The sequence below is a fragment of the Eublepharis macularius genome, chromosome 8 (genome assembly GCF_028583425.1).
Source record: "Eublepharis macularius isolate TG4126 chromosome 8, MPM_Emac_v1.0, whole genome shotgun sequence".
In the NCBI taxonomy this organism is placed as follows: Eukaryota; Metazoa; Chordata; class Lepidosauria; order Squamata; family Eublepharidae; genus Eublepharis; species Eublepharis macularius.
Window position 1 is genome coordinate 137,867,705 of NC_072797.1, and position 20,800 is coordinate 137,888,504.

Sequence of the window (20,800 nt, forward strand, 5' to 3'; positions counted from 1 at the left end):
GAAGTCAGACTGACCGGCAGGGCTTTTTTTCAGTGGGAACACAGTGGAACAGAGTTCCGGCACCTCTTGAAAATGGTTACATGGCCGGTGGCTCTGCCCCGATCTCCAGGCAGAGAGGAGTTTAGATTGGCCTCCACACCGCTAGAGTGGCGTGGAGGGCAATCTAAACCCCCCTCTGTCTGGAGATCAAGAGGTGGGGCCACCGGCCATGTGACCATTTTTGCCAAGGGCAATTTAAACTTTAAAAAACTCCCCCCTTGTTCCAGCTGACCCAAAGTGACGTCATTATGCAGTCCTGAGTTCCACCACTGAGTTCCACCACCTCTTTTCCCAGAAAAAAGCCCTGTGCATAAGATTGGTCTGTGTTACATAAAATAAATACAAGCACTCGTTTTAGCACTCAGCAGGACTCTGAAGAGGTAGCATAGAAATATTCTAAATGAAAAAATAAATTTAGACATTTCACCACATTATAATGATTATATATGATTCTAGCTCACTTGTTAGCTTTCCAAACTAATCATTTTCCCTTACTAAAAGCATTCTATGCAATGAACTAGTTCTTATTTTTAAAACATGATTGATTTTTCAACTGACCAGATCATTTTTTTCACCCAGTCAATCCTGGTCAGTGGATTTTTTTTTTACAGGACAAATGCTTAAATAAATCATATGCAAATAAGTTCTGGCAGTTTTTTGTTCCCCTCTGAGAAAGGTGGCAACCTTAATTCATTTGCCCTTTGGAGGTTTCTATTTATTTCAGCTGCACTTTTTCCTTAGGTAGAGTACCTACAATGGAGAATGACCCACTGACTTAAATAATGATAACACAGTATTTTCAGGAGTCATTTCCATTAATTTTAATAATTATGCCCACATAGTTATTGGTTAAGTTTTTGTTTTTTTATTATCTTGATGATAGCATATGTATCTCCCCTGAGCTGTGACACATTCTGGCAAGATCCCTTTTTCTATGTTATTTTATTCATCATCATCATCATCATCATCATCATCACTATTACTATTACTATTACTATTATTACTATTATGACTATTGCATAATCTTGCAGAAAATTCTCCTACCCAAAGTTCACTGGGATGAATGAGAGAAGAACAAGAACACCCATTCATATCAAAGAGGCTTGGGCAGGAGAAGTTCTCTCTTGATAGTACTTGAAAGCTTTAATTGACAGGGCCCAATTTTAATTGCTTGGGGCACTACAACTACCTTGGTAGCTTATATGGAAGATTGATGCTATTTAGGTTTGAACATTGAAATATGGGATGGAAAACAGAAAAATGTTAGATGGCTTTTATAAGTAGCAGGTTTTCTTTATTACATTGTGATCTCAGTCTTCAATATCTTTAAAAATATAGAACTGATACTTTGGGAATATAACAACAACAACAACAACAACAATAACATTCTATTTATATACCGCCCTTCGGGACAACTTAATGCCCACTCAGAGCAGTTTACAAAGTATGTTATTATTATCCCCTCAACAAAGAGAGCTCCAGAGAACTATGACTAGCCCAAGGTCACCCAGCTGGCTTTAAGTGGAGGAGTGGGGAATCAAACCTGGATCACCAGATTAGAGTCCCACACTCTTAACCACTACACCAAACTGGCTCTCAGAGGTTTTATGTAATCAAATAATTAATTAGCTGATAACTGACCTACTAAGAATTATTCCATCAGTAATCCCTAAATATACATACACATACTTCTTATAAATACATATTTCCAACATGTAATTTCACTAAGGCCACAGTCTTCTGCACACTTACTTGGCACACTACTGAAACCAATAGTACTTACTTCTGAGTAGACATATTTAGAATTGGTCTGCAGGTCTCTTTAAACAAATATAGCTCTGAAAAATAACTCAAAGTAGCTATTTCTAACAATGGTTAGAAATAATTCAAAGAAAGATAATACAAGACCTGTGAGAACCATTTACAGACACAAAACTAAAATATCTCCTAAACGCACAAGCTATTTTGTGCTATTTGTTCATTCTGCTCTTTTTTTGGTTCATTGTTGAGTTGGGATGGAATCAAATGATAAGACTTGAAGGGCTACCATAGTGACATCCTTAGATTTTGTCAGTCTAGAATGTGAGCTCTTTTGGGCAGCGATGCTTGCTAAGCCAATGCAATATAATTCAACTAAGCCAATGCAATCAACTATTGGCACACAGATAAATATTTGGTTATTTCAGATCAGTATGTGAACTTCCTTGCATGCCAAATCTTTTCTCCTTCGTTTATCTGGAGCATTCCTCCATTCAAGCTTTCTTTCTTAGTCCCTACATTTTCTCTCCTTCACTCTGCCCTTCTCCCTCCTCTACCCTTGAACTGCTCAGCCCTTGTGACAGGCAGACTGCAGAACCAATTTCCACCAGAAGCCCTTGTGACCCTTCAGCCCCCTAAGATGGGCATGCAAATGAGCCAATCACTGCCACAGCATTCATCATCATCAACAACAACAACAACAGCAACAACACAACCACCAATTTCAAAAATCTCTAAATGTTTTACTGTATAGATCTTGATAATAATTATTTAGTCCTCCAGAGATCAACAGGAGATACCAAGAATTGTTTTAGTTTAGTTTAGTTTATTCAGTGTTTATCCCGCCCTCCCCACAAGTGGGCTCAGGATGGGGTACAACAATCATAAAATACAATTGCATAGCAAATTCTACAATAAAATCCAGCAATTAAAATTATATATATACAAAAACCTGATATAGTTGGCCACACATTCCTGACCCCAGCATACAAAGAGGAGACAGACAGACACACGAGCTGTACTCGAATACTGGAGACCGGTGGGAGGCTCAATGATGGTCCTGACGCTGGCCTCAGCCGTAAGCCTGGTGGAACATCTCCTTCTTGCAGGCCCGCCGAAATGATACAAGATCCTGGCGGGCCCAAGTGTCCTCATACAGAGAGTTCCACCGGGTTGGGGCCAGGACTGAAAAGGCCCTGGCCCTGGTCGAGGCCAAATGAGCCTCCCTAGGGCTAGGGATCACCAATAAGTTCTTACCCGCTGAATGAAGCGCTCTCCGGGGCACATACTGGGAGAGACGGTCCCTCAGGTATGCTGGTCCCAATCTGTTTACGGCTAAACAGATGTTTAGGTTAAAACCAACCTTGAAACAGATCCGGAATTCCATGGGGAGCCAGTGAAGCTGCTGTAGGATTGGTGTAATATGTGTCCTGTATGGAACACCCATCAGGACATGAGCAGCAGCGTTCTGGACCCATTGTAGTTTCCAGATCAGACCCAAGGGAAGCCCTGTGTAGAGTGAATTACAGTAGTCCAGCCTGGAGGTGACCGTTGCATGGATCACTGTCGTTAAGTCCTGGGCTGAGAGATAGGGGGCAAGTTGCTTGGCTTGCTGCAGATGGAAAAAAGCAGTCTGGGCAACAGATGCAACTTGGGTCTCCATAGACAGGGAGGAATCCAAGATCACGCCAAGACTTTTATCCGATGAGACGGGCACTAACGCCCCCCCCCCCACAAAGGCTGGCAGATGGAACCTCACATCCAACAGCCCAAGGCCCAAGTACAGGACCTCCATCTTCACAGAGTTCAACTTCAGTCAGCTTCACCCAACCAGACACAGCCTCCAAAGCTCTCAGAAGGGCATCCGGGGCAGAGCCAAGTCGGCCACCCATCAACAGATACAACTGGGTGTCATCTGCAGACTGGTGACAACCCAGTCCCAAACTCCACACCAGCTGGGCAAGGGGGCACATATAAAGATTGAACAACAGGGGGAGAGTATCGCCCCCTGTGGGATGCCACATACCAGTGACTGGCATGTGGACACCCTCTCCCCCAGTGCTACCCTCTGTCCCCAACCATGGAGAAAAGAGACAAGCCACTGCAAGGCCGTCCCTCGGATCCCCACATCGGTGAGACAGTGGGCCAACAACTCATGGTCGACTGTGTCGAACGCCGCTGAGAGATCTAGCAATATCAGCAGTGCCGACCTGCCTCAATCCAGGTGTCTGTGGAGATTGTCCATGAGAGCAATCAACACTGTCTCCGTCCCATGGCCCGGACAGAAACCAGCCTGGTATGGGTCCAGGACAGAAGTCTCTTCCAGGAAAGCCTGCAGCTGTTCCACCACCACCTGCTCAATCACCTTTCCCAGGAATGGGAGGTTCGATACTGGGCGGTAACTGGATGGGTCTGTGGGGTCCAAAGAGGGCTTTTTAAAGACAGGCCTCACCACGGCTTCCTTCAACACCCCAGGAAAAGCCCCAGAGCTTAACAATGAATTAATAATATCCTCCAATTGGGCCCCTAACCTATCGGCGCTGGCTTTCACCAGTCACGACAGGCAGGGGTCCAGGGAACACATAGTGGGCCTAACCAGCTGCAGGATCCTGTCCATGTCCTCCCGGGAGACCAGGCCGAAGTGATCTAAAATCAGACCAGAAGATGGCCAAGGGGCCTCCAGTTTCCTCACTGTATCAACCATGGCTGGCAGATCGCACAGGAGAGATAAGATTTTATCTGCAAAGAAGCTCCCAAAAGCCTCGCAGCTAATGGCCGAATTCCTAATTTGCTAACATTAATGGGAATTACGACTTCACTAGAATGTTATTTGCACATATAGACCAATCATCCCAATCTATCCAAAGAGCCAAGAGCACAGCAGATGAAGAAAGCAGTCCACTGAAACCTAAATAAATTATGAAATTATAGATGTCTCATTCTGTAGACAGAATCGGATGGCGGGGATTGAACCAGCAACCTTCGTACACATATTGTACAGCTGTGTCATTTAAAGTGCAGTGTTAAAATTGCCTGTCTGCATATCTGCCAAGAATGTATTCTGTGTTATGTACTGGTCCTCTGAGGGCATGAGAAGTTTCTTATTGATGTTAAGGCAGTAGGCTTGTGAGTATTTACTTTCTCTTTCCACGCTGCCTCCAGCAAGTGTCCTTGAAGGCCGGCTGCAGCCGCCTCGAAATGTATCCTTCTTGGGAACTGAGATGATTTCATTCTTTGTTCTGTCTAGCCTAAACCTAGCTTCTCCTCTTCACACACACGGCTCCTTCACGCCCAAACTTTAACGGTCCCTATCCTGATGGTGGGAACCTTCCCTATAACTAACACTACCAACTCCATCCACGTCACTTCTGCCAATTCAGTTGTCTGAGCACCTTGAATCTGATGGATTTCTAATAAAGTTACTTCAACCAATACACCTGCGTGTTTGCTGTGGGGAACTTGGGGAATCTACCTGCCAAGGACTGACATGCAGTATCAGTCCCCCCTCTCATTCCCATACAAGGCTGGCACCATACAGAACTGCTGAACAAAGAGGTGGATCCAGTGAGGTGGGTCTCTGTGACTGAGCCAAGGAGATTGCAAGGAAGTAAATTCTTTTGCTTTTGGTACAGGCTTCCAAGTAAAGCTTATCTTTTGCCTTTTGTATTGTAGATTGCACCCAGTGAGAAACCCAAGTATTGGTACATTATTCTAAGTTTTGGCCCTTCCTAAACAAAGTATTAATAATCAAAATTCTAAAGTCTCAAGAGAAAAAGTCAAATGCAATGAACAAGAAGGTATAATTAATGTATAAAGAGGAGTAGTGAGATGGTGCTATTTATGCCTAGCGCTATGTAGCATAAAATATTCAAAGATATTTAAAGTTATTGTATATGTCTTTTCAATTAATTAATTCTTATTGCAAAAGGAACGTCCAAAGCTATGTGACACATATAATAGGAACATGGAATATGTGAATTATGAAGACAAGTAAGCTAGAAATCATAAAACAAGTAATGGAGCATTTAAACATTGCAATCTTGGGAGAGAGTGAACTAATGTGGACCGACTCAGGACATTTTCAGTCACAAAATCACAGTGTTTTACTACCAAAATGACAAACTCAAAAGAAATGAGGTTACTTTAATAGTGAGGCGAGACAAAGCACAAGCAGTCAAGAGCTACAACACAAAGTCTGACCAATTAATATCAATCAGACTTCATAGAAGGCCTGTTAACATAACCATCATTCAAGTTTATGCCCCAACTACAGATGCTGAGGAGGAAGAAATTGAAAACTTGTATGCAAGTGTCCATATGCCTAAACATATGCCTAAACAAGGTATGTTGATAATCATAGGTAGCTGGAATACTAAAGTAGGAGACAAAGCAGAATTAAACAGTGTTGGAAAATTTGGACTAGGATCATGAAACAAAGCAGAAGACGAAGCCATGGAATTTTGTGAAGCCAACAACTTATTCATTGCAAACCCACGCTTCAGGCAACCAAAAAGACGATTGTATACATGGAAATCACTGTGTGACCAATACAGGAACCAAATAGATTACATAATTGGAAGCAAAAGATGGAAATGCTCTATTCTCTCTGCTAAAACAAGACCAAGATCTGATTGTGATACAGATCATGAGTTGCTAATAGCAAAACTTAAAATAAAGCTGAAGAGAAACACTAAAAGAATCATAGTGCCAAAATACAACCTAAATAATGTTCCTGAAGAATTTAAAGGTCATGTAAAGAACAGATTTATAATACTAAGTTTAATTGACCATGAACCAGAAGGACTATGAGTTGAAACAAGAAGTATTATCAGGAAGAATGTGCAAAGACTATTCCTGTAGCCAAAAGAAAGGAGAAGCATAAGCGAATGACCGAGGAAACTCTTAAAATTGCTAATGACAGACAAAAAGCAAAAGATGACAGAAATAGAGTCAGAATTCTAAATGCAACTTTTCAGTGACTTGCATGCAGAGACAAAGAAATCTATTATAATAACCAGTGCAAAAAAATAGAAGAGAACAACAACAAAAACAAGAGAACTGTTCCAAAAGATCAGAGAAAGCAAAGGGAAATTCAAGCCATGGCTCGGGATGCTGAAAGATCAACACAGAAATACAAAATCAAAAAGAGTCCAGTAGCACCTTTAAGACTAACCAACTTTATTGTAGCATAAGCTTTCAAGAATCACAGTTCTCTTCATCAGATGCTGTGATTCATCAGATGCTTCGTCAGAGAACTGTGATTCTCGAAAGCTTATGCTACAATAAAGTTGGTTAGTCTTAAAGGTGCTACTGGACTCTTTTTGATTTTGCTACTACAGACTAACACGGCTAACTCCTCTGCACAGAAATACAGTATCCAAACAGGACAAAATAAAGGAAAGATGGAGACAATACACTGAAGACTGATACAGAAGAGATGGAGGGATGACAGATACCTTCAAAGAAGAATCTTTTCATGAAAAACCAGGAAGTGAAACCTGCACTCAAAGTAATTGGGAGAAACAAAGCACCTGGAGTGACACCAAGAGAGCAATTTCAAGAGGTACAGAAACTGAGTTCATCAAAATCTTAACAAGAGTCTGTCAACAAATATGGAAAACAAAACAATGACCCATAGACTGGAAATGCTCAGTCTACATTCCAATTACAAAAAAAGTGGATGCCAAAGATTGCAGCAATTATCGGACCATCATGTTGGAGAGCCAGTTTGGTGTAGTAGTTAAGAGCATAGGACTCTAATCTGGAAAACCAGGTATGATTCCCCACTCCTCCGCTTGAAGCCAACTGGGTGACCTTGGGTCAGTCACAGTTTCTAGGAGCTCTCTCAGACCCACCCACCTCACAGAGTGTTTTGTTGTGGGGATAATAATGACATACTTTGTAAACCACTCTGAGTGGGCATTAAGTTGTCCTGAAGGGCGATATATATATCAAATGTTGTTGTTGTTGTTGTTTTATTGCTGATTTCAACACCAGCAGATGGGAGGGGGATCCCACTTCGGAATTCAGGATTTGGGTTATCCCAAATTGTTTTCCTGCTTCAGGTAAACCCAAAGCAGGAAAACCCGAATATTTTTCAGGTGCACACCTCTAGTAATGACTACTGAGGAATTTAAGTTGACAATGAGGAAATTGAAATGGTTCAAGTTTTTCTATTCTTTGGCTCAATCATCAAGCAAAAGGGAGACTGCAACCAAGAAATCAGAAGGCGATTGAGACTTGGAAAAGCAGCTGTGAGGGAGCTAGAAAAGATCCTTAAAGATAAAGATGTATCTCTGGGAACCAAGATCAAGATAATCCAAACTATGGTATTCCCCATTCTATGTATGGATGTGAAAGTTGGGAGGTGAAGAAAGCTGACAGGAAGAAAATGGACTCATTTCAAATGTAATGCTGAAGGAGAATTTTTCAGATATTATGGACAGCCAAAAAGACAAATAAGTGGGTTCTAGATCACATCGAGCCTGGATTTTCCCTAGAAGGTAAAATGACAAAACTGAGGCTATTGTACTTTGGTCACATCGTGAGAAGACAAGGAAAAGAGGAAGACCCAAAATGAGATGGCTTGACTCAATAAAAGAAGCCACATCCTTCGGTTTGCAAAATCTGTTAATGATGGGATGTTTTGGAGGTCTTTCATTCATAGGGTCACCATAGGTTGGAGACAATGGCTTATCTATGTTGAATTGCATCCTGTTCACAACCGCCCATTTCTCCAGAGTATTCAGGTCTTGTTGAATTTTAACTCTATCTTCTTGGGTGTTTGCCACTCCTCCCAATTTGGTATCATCAGCAAATTTAATGAGCAGCCCTTCCACTCCTTCATCCAGATCATTGATAAAAATATTGAAAAGTACTGGGCTTAAAACCGAGCCCTGCGGCACACCACTGGACACCTCCCTCCAATTTTAATGAAACGCCATTGACCACCACTCTTTGGGTGCAGTCCTCTAACCAGTTCCCTATCCACTGAACTGTCTTATAGTCCAGTCCACAGACTTCCAGTTTACCCATTAGAATGTCATGGGGAAATTTATCAAAAGCTTTACTGAAATCCAGGTAAATCATGTCAACAGAGTTCCCACGATCCAGTAAGCTCGTCACTTGATCAAAGAAGGAAACCAGGTTGGTCTGACAAAATCTGTTGGGGACGAAACCATGTTGACTTCCCCGGATCACTAAGCGGTTCTTCAGATGCTTACAGACTGATCCCTTTAAAATCTGCTCTAATATCTTCCCAGCCACAGAAGTCAGACTGACTGCCCTGTAGTTTCCCGACTCATCCATCTTCCCTTTCTGAAAGACTGGAATAACATTCACTCTTTCCCATTCTTGTGGCACATCTCCAATCCTCCAGGAGGCCTTGAAGATGATGGACAGAGGCTCTGCAAGTTCTCTAGAAAGTTCTTTGAGCACTCTTGGGTGCACACCATCCAGCCCAGGGGATTTGTATTCATCCAGTGCAGCCAGGTGCCTCCCCACAACTTCTCTGTAAATGTCAACTAGCCACCCTGGTGTCCTGTCATGTCTACTACCATCTCTAGATGGGCTCAAGTTCTTCAGGGAGAAAACAGAGGCAAAAAAGTCATTAAGCGTGTCTGCTTTTTCTCTGTCCTCTATCAGACTGTCTCCTTCTACTCCAACAGCGGTCCAATTGCCTCTTTTACTTTGCATTTGCTTCTCACATATCTGTAGAAGTTTTTCTTCTACAGTTTTCCTCCTTATATTCATCATTATTCCAGGTGCCTAACAAAAAGGCACGCCAAATCTTCACTGTGTATAGGGTATATATTTAGGACATAGTACGAGAAATAGGAGAGAAAGTAAAACGAAGGCAAATTCTCTCCTGTTGCAAACAATATTAAATTCATAGAAGTCATTTCAAACCAATTTCACCACAGGAATTGAACTCAACAATCATTTTAATTAATTTATTGATATATACATTTGTTGGGTGCTTTTCTACACAAAGTATCCAAAGCAATTTAGAAATCAAAAACATCCAATCCAATATCGTAAACATATATTCCAAAATTTACAACTAGAAACTCAACAATAACTAAGAAATTGACTACTATTGACACAAAGCCAGAGAAAGCTCTTGCAAACAGGAAAATCGTCACCGATTTGCAGAAAGTATATAAGGAAGTAACCTAGAAGGCCTCGCTGAACAGGGCACTCAATAATGTGAGCATAGCAGAGAAAGGTCCGTCTGTATATATGGCAATAGGGAACAGAGCTGCTTTAGCCAATGGGCAAAAAACCAAGAAGTACAAACAGGAGAAGGTACTCCCTTACATTTAAAAGACAAGGCTTTTTAAAGCCTTGCATACCTTAGGCCCAAAGTTCAAATATTAAAAGCAAAACTATTGCAAAAGAACAGCAGCACCTCCTGCAGTAACATGCCCGTGCTGACACATTTGATCACTCCAAGTATGAAACACTTCCACAAATATCTCCACTTTTAATATACACTCTTGTTACATCATCAAGTACTCCTTACCTGTCACAATAGGATATGATTGGGGTCCTGGAACACTGGCTCCTATGTCTGTTGAAGTAGGGCTTGATAAATTGGCCTTCATCTCGTCTAATCCACCAGCTAGCGATGCCATTGCTGAGTATTCTGTTGTCTGGAGATAATGAAGAAGAAGACAGTTTAAGGCATCTTTGGGGGGTTAGTAATCTATGTCTAATGCATAATAAAACAAAGGCTTCTTTTTATCCTTGTAAGGTGTAAGATAAATTTTTGTTCATTTGCAACAAGCCATAGAAAGGTTTTTCAATCTGCGCTGGATTCATATCTATGCCAACATGAATTCTGCAAAACTCAGATTGTCGAGCTAGGTTTCAAGAAGTTGATGCCCCTTTCCCCCAACCTCTCTTGATCTCTAAAAACATGAGGCAACTTATGAAAGGTCTACTCATTGTGCAAGAAAAATTGTTGTGTGAATCCACAAAAATTGGGCTCTAGAATTGTTCAGCATAACAAAGGAACTTTACTCACGTGGGAGATATATGCTCAACCAGAACAAGACTTTATGTTTCTCTAATTCATTATCCATTGCTGTTTTTAAATGAAATGTATTCTTTATATAGTAACTTTTTATTTATTTATTTAATTTATAGTTCACTTTTCTTGCTAATACTCAAGACTGATTATAGGACTTAAAGCAGAGTAATTAGACAGCCAATGCACAATCAATGAACAAACAGAATTAGGATTATAGGAGTACAAAACAATGCAAACTACAAACCAAGTCAAAACTATATTATATACTATACAGAAAGTGGATTACAAAGTCTATAACAATGCAGTAAAAGTTGGTAATAGCTATAGCAAACCAATAACAAAGCATTGCAAAGAGTGGCAAACCAGCTCTGTATGTGACTATAGCGATTAGAAAATGTCATGACTGCAGACCGATTTTAGGCCTCGGCCGTTTCCATACTGCTTACCTTCATCCGGAACGCTGCGGAACATCGTGAAAAATACGCGGAAGATAGCGTTTTCTCACGCGAGTTTTGCACAACATCACGCAAAACTCGTGCAAGAAGATGCTATCTTCCGCATTTTTTTTGCGACGTTCCGCAGCCTTCCGGATGAAGGTAAGCAGTGTGGAAATGGCCCTGGTGACATGGAAGATTATGTCCTAAATTGAGAATGTGCATTCCATTCCTAAGCCTGTAAATCTCACTAATCTGGATAGAATGCACTCCTAAACAGGTGTGGATCGGGACTGCAGCCTTCGTGCTGAAATAAGATTGCATAAAACAGCTGCCTAAAATTAATAAAATTGCATTAAAACAGCTGCCTAAAAACAGGAGAGAAGATTTTGCTTTTCTTTTTTGCGCTTATTTTTTCTTTCTTGCTCTGGGCTATTATTATACAGGTAATTTGTGTTGCAGGAGTTTGTGTACTGTTGCTGCTGCAATAGATGTATGTACATTTTTAAGGTTTGATGCTGTTTATCTCCAGGCATTCACCAAATTTTCTATGTGAAAGCTAGAATTTGGAGTGAGCTGCCAGATGCATCACGAGTAAAACTGGAGTTTTTAAAGTAAAAATCATCATCACTTTCTCACTTTTGTTTACTAAGGTGCCAGGTTCCTAAGTTCAGCTTCTTTGCTGCATGAGAAATTGTGGAGTGCACATGTTTGCTTCCTCTGTAGCCAACACAAAAACACACACACCAGCATTCAACAGAGCAATTTGGGACTGGAAGCTGGGCAAGGTTGGCTCTTCCACCCACTTTCCTATGTAACTAACCCTCTCACCCCACCCAAAACCCCAGTAGAGGCTCATTCAACGTAGCTGACCAGCATCAGCCACAGAACTAAGATAATAGTTTTTGCTTTGTGGCCTCTGTCTGTGTTAGAGTCCAGTATACTCCAACCTATCCCAGGCTCTATCCCTGACCACATCCAGGGGGAATGATATTTTTTTTAAGCAAAAGTTGTGGTTAATGGAGACATAGAGAGGGAGGTTGCAGAGATTCATGATGATACCAGTACCGTGAGGTCAGAACTTGAAGTCATCAGGCCTTGATGAAGGTTGCATACTACAGGACGCCTGCTTTGGCCATGTGGCGTTCCAGGTGTGTGCCTTGGCAAGGCCTTATTCACAACTCTGTGTCCTGTGCACTTGAAAAGTAATAACCAAAAACCTCTGCCAAGATAGCCTCACTTTTGTGCCAAGAAACGCTGGATTCTACAACCCGTATAAATTATGCTAATTTGCAAGATTTCTCATATTTTACATAATTTATTCTGCTTCTGCTTCGTCATATGGCAGGAGAGAAAGAGAAAAGCAGCACTGAAGTTGCATTTCTCAGGCCTGAAAATCCTGTTTAGCATTTCTTCAGATTCCTAAGATTTCATCAGGTGCTGTCCATATAATTTCCCATATCTGCACAACAATAAGGGCTAGATTATCAATCTCTGTCTTTAAAATGAAAGCTAAATTTCTTAGGATGTTGAATACTGTGATCAGTACCACAATTTACAAATTAGATTGCTCACGCCACCAAAGAATCGAAGTATACAAACAACCTTGCAGATATCTCCTGTCTCGGAGTGTCTCTACACAAGACTTTTGATACATGTTCTTCACATGCTGGAAAATGCAATGTTAGCTGGGAAACGTAGTTTTGAAAGAGCCAGCGGAGATCACTCCGGAGGATGAGATTCTCTCACAGCCCTCTGCCGTCTCTGGTGTGCTGGACTGTCTCCTGGAGCCCTTACCCTGCTACCTTTGCTGCTTAAAAGTTTGAATCAACCAAGCCTCCGCAGGGCGGAATATAAATATGATTAAATAAATAAATAAATAAACATTGCATTTCCCAGCACTTGACAAACACACATCAAGGCATCTCGTGTACAGGCATCTCGTGTATTCTCTTTATCCTCCTTCTTGCTATATATCCTATTAATGCACTGTTGTCCATTCTCCCAGTTGCACATTCTAGAGCTTTCTGTCACACTCCCACATCATATTGTCAGCAAAGCCTCTTGTGAACAATAATATCCTGTATTCTCCAGTTTCGATTAATTTTCTCCTGTCCTTACCTGTCTGTTCTATTTACTGTCCTCTGTTTTGCTGCCTCCATCTCTGTTTTTAAGATTGTGAGCCCCCTTGTGGCAGGGGATTGTAACACAGCTAGGCTCTGCACAGAGCATTACTTAATACTTAGTAATACTTAGTACCTACAAAACCCATTTGACCAGATACTATAATAGGCTATAAAGGGGGAAAGCAAAAACTGGACAGAAAAAACTGAGAGCAGAACCACAAGTGACAAAAGGCACAGATTGGACACTTGTCTGCTTCTCTCAAGTTTTGATGGGAAATGTAGGCAGCTTGGCAGAATGTTGGACAAGTGACAGTTGAAAAGTCCATTGGACAGCAGTCAAAGAGCGAAGCTGCGAGACCAGGATGCCTACATTTCCCATCAAAACTTGAGGGAAGCAGACAAGTGTCCAATCTGTGCCTTTTGTCACTTGTGGTTCTGCTCTGAGTACAAGGAATTATGAGTGATGATGACTTTATCCAATGTCCTTTCAAATCTCTCTGAAAAATTACCATCTATCCATAGTTTCTGGCATTATTCATGCAAGCGACAAAAAGCATAAAGCTCTCATCTTGACAACTGCTTTAAAGAAATGAAACTAGACTTAACAGTTTGATTAGTATGTTGACCGGGTTTACAGTTTATAAGCAAGAGGAAAATATCTAAACGCAACCCTTCTTTACTAACTAGGGATCCCATTCCCCCAGTGGAGGCAGGGGATCCCTTGCTTTCACCCTCCACCCCCCACCTCCACTGATCTGGCCAGCAGAGGAGGAAGGCACAGGAATGGGCCTCCCAGGTATGCTCCCGGGGTGATGCAATGACGTCACTGACATCATCGTGTCGCCCCAGGAGCGCTCCTGTGCTTTGTCATAGGCCAATTTGGGGCCCAAATGGGCCAAGTTGAGTCCATTTGAGGCTCAAATCTGCCTGCTGTGAAGTTGGCACACCCCCTGAGCCTGTGCAATGCTGTCACTGGAAGTGTGCAACCACTATGCAACCATGGGACCATGCGCACCACATATGTACAAGGAAACAATACACAAAGCAAGAAGGAGGTAAGAACCGGGTCTCTCCCCCACCCCCCCACCCCCGCCCGGGGGGACCTGGCAACCTATTACTAACAGACATACTGAATCAAACAATGGTCCCTAGCCCAGCATCCTCTTTCCAACAGAGGCCAGTGAAGTACCTCAAGGAAGCCCACCTGCAGGGCTTACTGACTGGTCCCTCCCAAGCATCTAATATTGGGAGCCATACCCAGAAGTCCCTTCTGACTAACATGGCTAATGGCAACCAGACAACTAGCCTGCATATATTTATTTTATTTATTTATTTATTTATATTTCAATTTGTATACCTCCCATCCCCAGTGTCTACACATCCTCTTCCCTTTTTAAACATAAGGATGTAATGCTACAATCTTGAGTCACATATACTCCTTGACAAAGCTTGGATCTGAAATCTTTCAGCATTTGTTATCGGAAGAATTCCTCTTCATCCGCAACCATCACCCCTAGCAATAGTTAACAAGGCCATACTTTCCAAATGAATTTGTCAGCGCTGCTGGAGATGGTGTGATAGAACCAACTACAGAAAAGCTCTATCTGCTCAGAGATGATAGATAAGAAAAACTAGTTTATATTTATTAAGAACTATTTTTCTCTATCTCCCAAAGAAATCTGGTATATCACTGTTGCTCTTAATGACTTATTTATATTGCTTATATTGTGTTTTTTAAGGTTTTGTGGAATTTTTTTTACTTGAAAACCAGCCCAAGCTGGTCTATGGAGAGGAGATATATAAATTCCCTAAGTAAATAAATAATAAATAAATGAAATCATATGCCAGCTTGCATAAGATACTGAATGAAGCTGTTTTTATGCATGTTCAGTTAAATTAACTGTATTGGTTGATTTTGACACTATAAAATAAAACACAGAATTTTAAAGGAATGATTTTGTACACCCCCTAGCTGTTTTCACATGGCTTACTGGCCACAGAACTTCACGCCAGTCTCGCGTTAAATTGCGCCAGGAAGATGCTGTCATTCTGGGAGCTCGGCGCGATGTTCTGTGGTCGGTAAGCCATGTGAAAACGGCCCCTGTCCAACAATGGATCTATTTTACCACCTGCAGTTCTTATAAAAAACAACGTCTGTCTGAAGCCACTTGGCCAAATCCAGAGAAAGTTAATTGTGGTTCCGTCCCTCTGAAATGATTGGGACCAAAGTCAATCATGGCTAACTTCTTCCCATGGGTTTCCATAACTTCCTCTGAGTTATGATCAGTGGTGTGTCCAGTTGGTCCAGCATTGTGCTTTCTCACTTCTGCTTGAGAGGAAAACTCTTCTACCATCATTTTCATTTTTTTCATTTATTGCGGAACACAGTTTTAATTGTCATGTATGAGGAATAAATTGCTTCCTCTCATGTTAAACATTAACATTTCACACACACACACACACACACACACACACATTCCAAGTGATAGGCCCTTTAGGAAACAAAGACACAACACTCACTTCAGAGCAGTTAAATTAATACAGCCCTACTACTTCACACCATGGGTACATTTAGACCAGCATACTGTTTCCCAGTGCAGCCTACCAGATCCCTCTGGGAAGTCCCAAGCAGGCCGGAAGGCAGCCATTCTTCCTTTCTGTTGCCTAGCAACTGACATGCAGAAGCACACTGCCTCTGAATATGGAGGTTCCATTTAGCCATCACAGCTGATAGTCATGGATAGAACAATTTTCCAAAAGTATTTAATCCCATATTAAAGCCCTCTAAGCCAATGACCACTATTACCTCCTGTGACAGTGAATGCCGTATTATTAATGAGACCCTGTGGGAAGAAGCCTCTCACAACTGACAATTGTATCTTGAATTTCTCACCCAAAATTGCACACAGCACATCACTCATCCAGGAATACCTTCCGTGGGCTTTGCAGTGAGAGGGAGAGAAACTAGCACTTACCGTGTTGCTGTTCTCTCATGCGCAAAGCTCAAGCACACTCCCAGGTGGCACGATGACATCACTTCCGGAAGTGCATGCTGGCCCAGGAGGTTTTTCGCCTCCTGAGCCCGTTCCCCAGGCCTTTTCCCCCGCTGGTCAGGTGAGTGGTGGTGGGGGACAGAGGTTGGGAGTGCAGGATCCCCTGTCCCCACCAGGGGGCAGCCCTGATAACAAACGGCTCACACCAGCCAGTCAGCTTCATGGCAGAGTACAGGTACTTGAATCCGTATTGCCACAGTCCAAGTCTAAAACTTTGCCCAGTTTACCATTCTGTCCCTCAACCTCTAGAAAAGAGACATTTATTGGCTTTCAGATATGTAGCTGTAGTAGTTACCCAGTATTAGTAGGCTTGCCAGTTGGGGTCCAGCCTCATTCCGGACCCTGGGGAGAGGCAGGGGGGAATTTACCATTCATGTGCGCACTCCCGGGGCAGCATGATGCTGTCATTCTAGAAAGTGACATCATCATGCCGACTCCCCCACGCACACTTCTAGGTGCCACACCTAGGTGGCTCTGTGTCACTGCAGCAGGCCGCTCAGGCTCCCGGGGGAAGCAGGCCACTTTCCTGGCCCAGCAGTAGCGCCGCGCAGCTGCAGAAGGATGGGTGCCAGGCCGGACAACCGACAGGGGAGCGGAGGGGCCTGCCCAGGTGTCCAGTATTTGGGGGATGTTTTTCGCAGACAGTCCCCCAAAATACCAGACCGTCTGGGCCAAAACCCGACACCTGGCGACGCTAACTATTAGACGCTTGCTCAAATATGCCTGTGTAGCTAGTACTCTGGTGACTTCAGAATGCGACTGAGGCCTCTTCCACCTCTCAGCTATTTGGTGGGCGGAAAGCCTATCACATCTAATCTCATGGCTTCTGGCCTTCAAAAAGCTAGAAAAACCAAACAAGCTAGTGCAAGTGGCTTCAGAGTAAATAACAACAGATAAACTATGACTATAATAATAATAACCATAATAAACTATGACTGAATGACATCTACTAAATTAGTACATAGAGGTTGTTTTATGTATTTTATGTAATAATAATAATAATAATAATTTTAAAAATCGATTTATATTCTGCTCTTCAGGACAACTTAATACCCACTTAGAGTGGTTTACAAAGTATGTCATTATTATCCCCACAACGAAACACCCTGTGAGGTGGGTAGGGCTGAGAGAGCTCCAGAGAGCTGTGACTAGCCCAAGGTCACCCAGCTGGCTTCAAGTGGAGGAGTGGGGAATCAAACTCAGCTCTCTAGATTAGAGTCCCATGTTCTTAACCACAACACCAAACTGTATGTTTTTATGCATTATTGTATGTATTATGTAGTGCAGGTTTTTGTTATGATAATAATAATAACAACATTCAATTCATACACCGCCCTTCTGGACAACTGAACATCCACTCAGAATAGTTTACAAAGTGTGTCATTATTACCTCCACAACAATCACTCTTAGGTGGGTGGGGCTGAGAGAGTTCTGAGAAGCTGGCTTCAATCAGAGGAATTGGGGAGACAAACCCAGTTCTCCAGATTATTAACCCCCTGCTCTTAACCACTACACCAAACCATTTAGCCCAGGGCTTTTTTTCAGCCGGAACGCTGTGGAATGGTGTTATAGCACCTCTTAAAAATACCCACATTTTTTGGCCCTTTGGGGCCCATTTCAGCCCAATTCAGGCCGGAAATGGCCAGGATCAGGCCGCTGCCAAGCACGGGAAGGTTCTCCCTCCTGGCAGTGTCCGGTTGCATGCTGATTTGGGCCTGATCTGGGCCATTTGGGGCCCATTTGGGCTATTTTGGGCCCATTTCAGCCCAATTTAGGCCCAAAGCCAGGATCAGGCTGCTGCCAGGCAGGGGAGGGGTCCCCCATGTGGCAACAGCCAGTTCCAGGCTGATTCGGGCTAGATCCAGTCCATTATAGGCCCATTTTGGCAATTTGGGGCCTCTTTTGATTCAATTTGGGCCTGAAACTGCCAGGATTGAGCTGCTGCCAGGTAGGGGAGGGTTCCCTCGTGTGACAGCGGCCCGTTCCAGGCCAATTTGGGCCTGATCCAGGCCATTTTGGGCCCATTTCAGCCCGATTCAGGCCCAAAACAGCCAGGATCAGGCTACTGACTGGTGGGGGAAGGTTTCCTCGTGCAGCAGTGGCCCATTCAAGGCCCTTTATTGGGCCACTGCTGGGTGGGGGAAGGTTCTCTCACATGGCAACACCAATTCGGGCCTGATCCGGGCTGTTTTGGGCCCATTTGGGGGCCCGTTTGGGGCTGTTTGGGGCCCATTTTTTGCCCAGTTTGGGCCCATGGCCCAAACTGGGCTGTTGCCAGGAGGGGGAGGGTTCCAAAACATGGCAGCAACCCATTCCAGGCTGATTCAGGCCCAATCCGGGCCATTTCATGCCCAATTCAGCCCAATTTGGGCCCCAAACAGCCAGGTTTGGGCTGCTGCCAGGCAGTGCTCTCCCACATGGCAGCAGTGTGTTCCAGGCTGATTTTGGCCTGAATCAGGCCCCCTGTGGAATGCAGGAGCGCTCCCAGAGTGGCCACACCCTGCGTGATGATGTCACTTCTTGGACACATAGGGTACGCAGTGAGTTCCACCACCTCTTTTCTCAGAAAAAAAGCCCTGAAGCCTACACCAAGTAGGCTAAACATGGTTATGTTTAGCCTACTGTGGATCCAAATAAACTGGCTGACTGATTGACATCAACTATGTTAGTACATACAGCTTCTGTTTTGTTATCATAACTAATAATGTTCAGTAGCAGACCAATCCATGAATTTGTCTAATCCCTTTCTTCAAAGCAGAGTCACTTTTCTATGATAATAACCCATGACCACAGTGTGTGCTACAACTACATGAGAAGGGATAATCCGTAGGACTTACTCTCTCAAGCAAGTGTGACTTCACCTTTCATTTACTAATCATTGTTGTACTTATCTAGCAAGATTCAACCAAGTGGTGCAAGGTGGAAATGTTTTCATTTTTCCTCACATCCCTCCCAATCTGGATCTTCCTCAACTTTCTCTTTTCCTCCACCCCTTGCTTCAAGCTTTGGGGCTGTCACCTTAACCCACTGCCCCATCTGCACTTTTTCTTCAGGCCCCTTCCTCTCCAGCATTCCAATATCCAGAGACCCCTCACAGAATTGTAACGTGTGCCGCTGTGGATCGGCCTGCCAGCAGACTCTTTCTACTTCTTTGTAGTAGGAGTTTGGCGGTCGGACTCAGACAGCCTGATAGTCATATCCACTCATCCAGGAGAGATATACCCAAGCATGGCAGGCTGCCCCTTTTCTTAGGTATGTAAGAGCCAAGCTACAAGTGACGCCTTACACAGGTTGGACACTTGTCAGCTTCCCTCAAGTTTTGATGGGAAATGTAGGCATCCTGGTTTTACAGCTTGGCTCTCCTTTACAGCTGCAAGACCAGGATGCCTACGTTTCCCATCAAAACTTGAGGGAAGCTGACAAGTGTCCAACCTGTGTCAGGCGTCACTTGTAGCTTGGCTCTTAGTTGTCAGGCAAATAAACAGCAGGGATGAGAACAATTCTCTTTATGACCTCAAAAGCCACAGCACCAATACCCACTCACTGTTCCTTGTGTTGGTTGCTAGGCCCAAAAGCAAAGTGGAGATTAATCTAAGAATTCCTAGTGTCACAAAGGCAGTAGAAGCCCTTAGTATTCTGTTACGCACTTCCGTAGAGAAGGACAATTTCATTCATTTCTATTTTTACCCTGTCTTCCTTCATGGTTCAAGGTAGATTAAAAACATTTACAGTTAAAATAACAACCCCCAAATTCCTCCCCCTCTTAAAAGAGGCTGTCAAACTCCCTCAAAAGCCTTGGCACACAGTCAGGCCTTGCAGTGCCTCCAAAGATATCCAAGCTGGGACCTCCCCTCACTTCTTCAGGGAGCCCGTGCCGTGGACCCTAAGAGGCGGTGGGATAACCAGCAGACAGCTGCCTGAAGACTGTAGCTGGCACACTGGGACACAGGGAAGGAAATGGTACTTCAGACATGTGGGTCCCAGGTCATGAAGGCCTTCGAAGGTCATCTTAACTAGCACCTTCAATTGAGTCTGAAACAAACTGGCGAACAATATAATAACAACAACATTCAATGTATAGACCGCTCTTCAGGACAACTGAATGCCCAGTCAGAGCAGTTTACAAAGTGTGTTGTTGTTGTTGTTGTTGTTGTTGTTTGTTGTTGTTGTTGTTGTTGTTGTAACAACAACATTTGATTTATATACCGCCCTTAATATAATGCCCACTCAGAACGGTTTACAAAATATGCCATCATCATCCCCACAATAAACACCCTGTGAGGTGGGTGGGGCTGAGAGTGCTCTGAGAGAGCTGTGACTGACCCAAGGTCACCCTGCTGGCTTCAAGCAGAGGA

General features: G+C 43.2%; 1 protein-coding gene across 2 annotated transcripts in view; it reads right to left on the reverse strand.

Moving 5' to 3' along the window:
• PAX5 (paired box 5) overlaps window positions 1-20,800 on the reverse strand; it is a 362,503-nt gene that overhangs the window by 188,484 nt on the left and 153,219 nt on the right. For both annotated transcript variants that reach the window (XM_054987283.1, XM_054987282.1), the window contains one exon: window positions 10,322-10,451. In XM_054987283.1, the coding sequence (XP_054843258.1) occupies window positions 10,322-10,451 (130 nt within the window). The remainder of the gene's footprint in view (window positions 1-10,321; window positions 10,452-20,800) is intronic.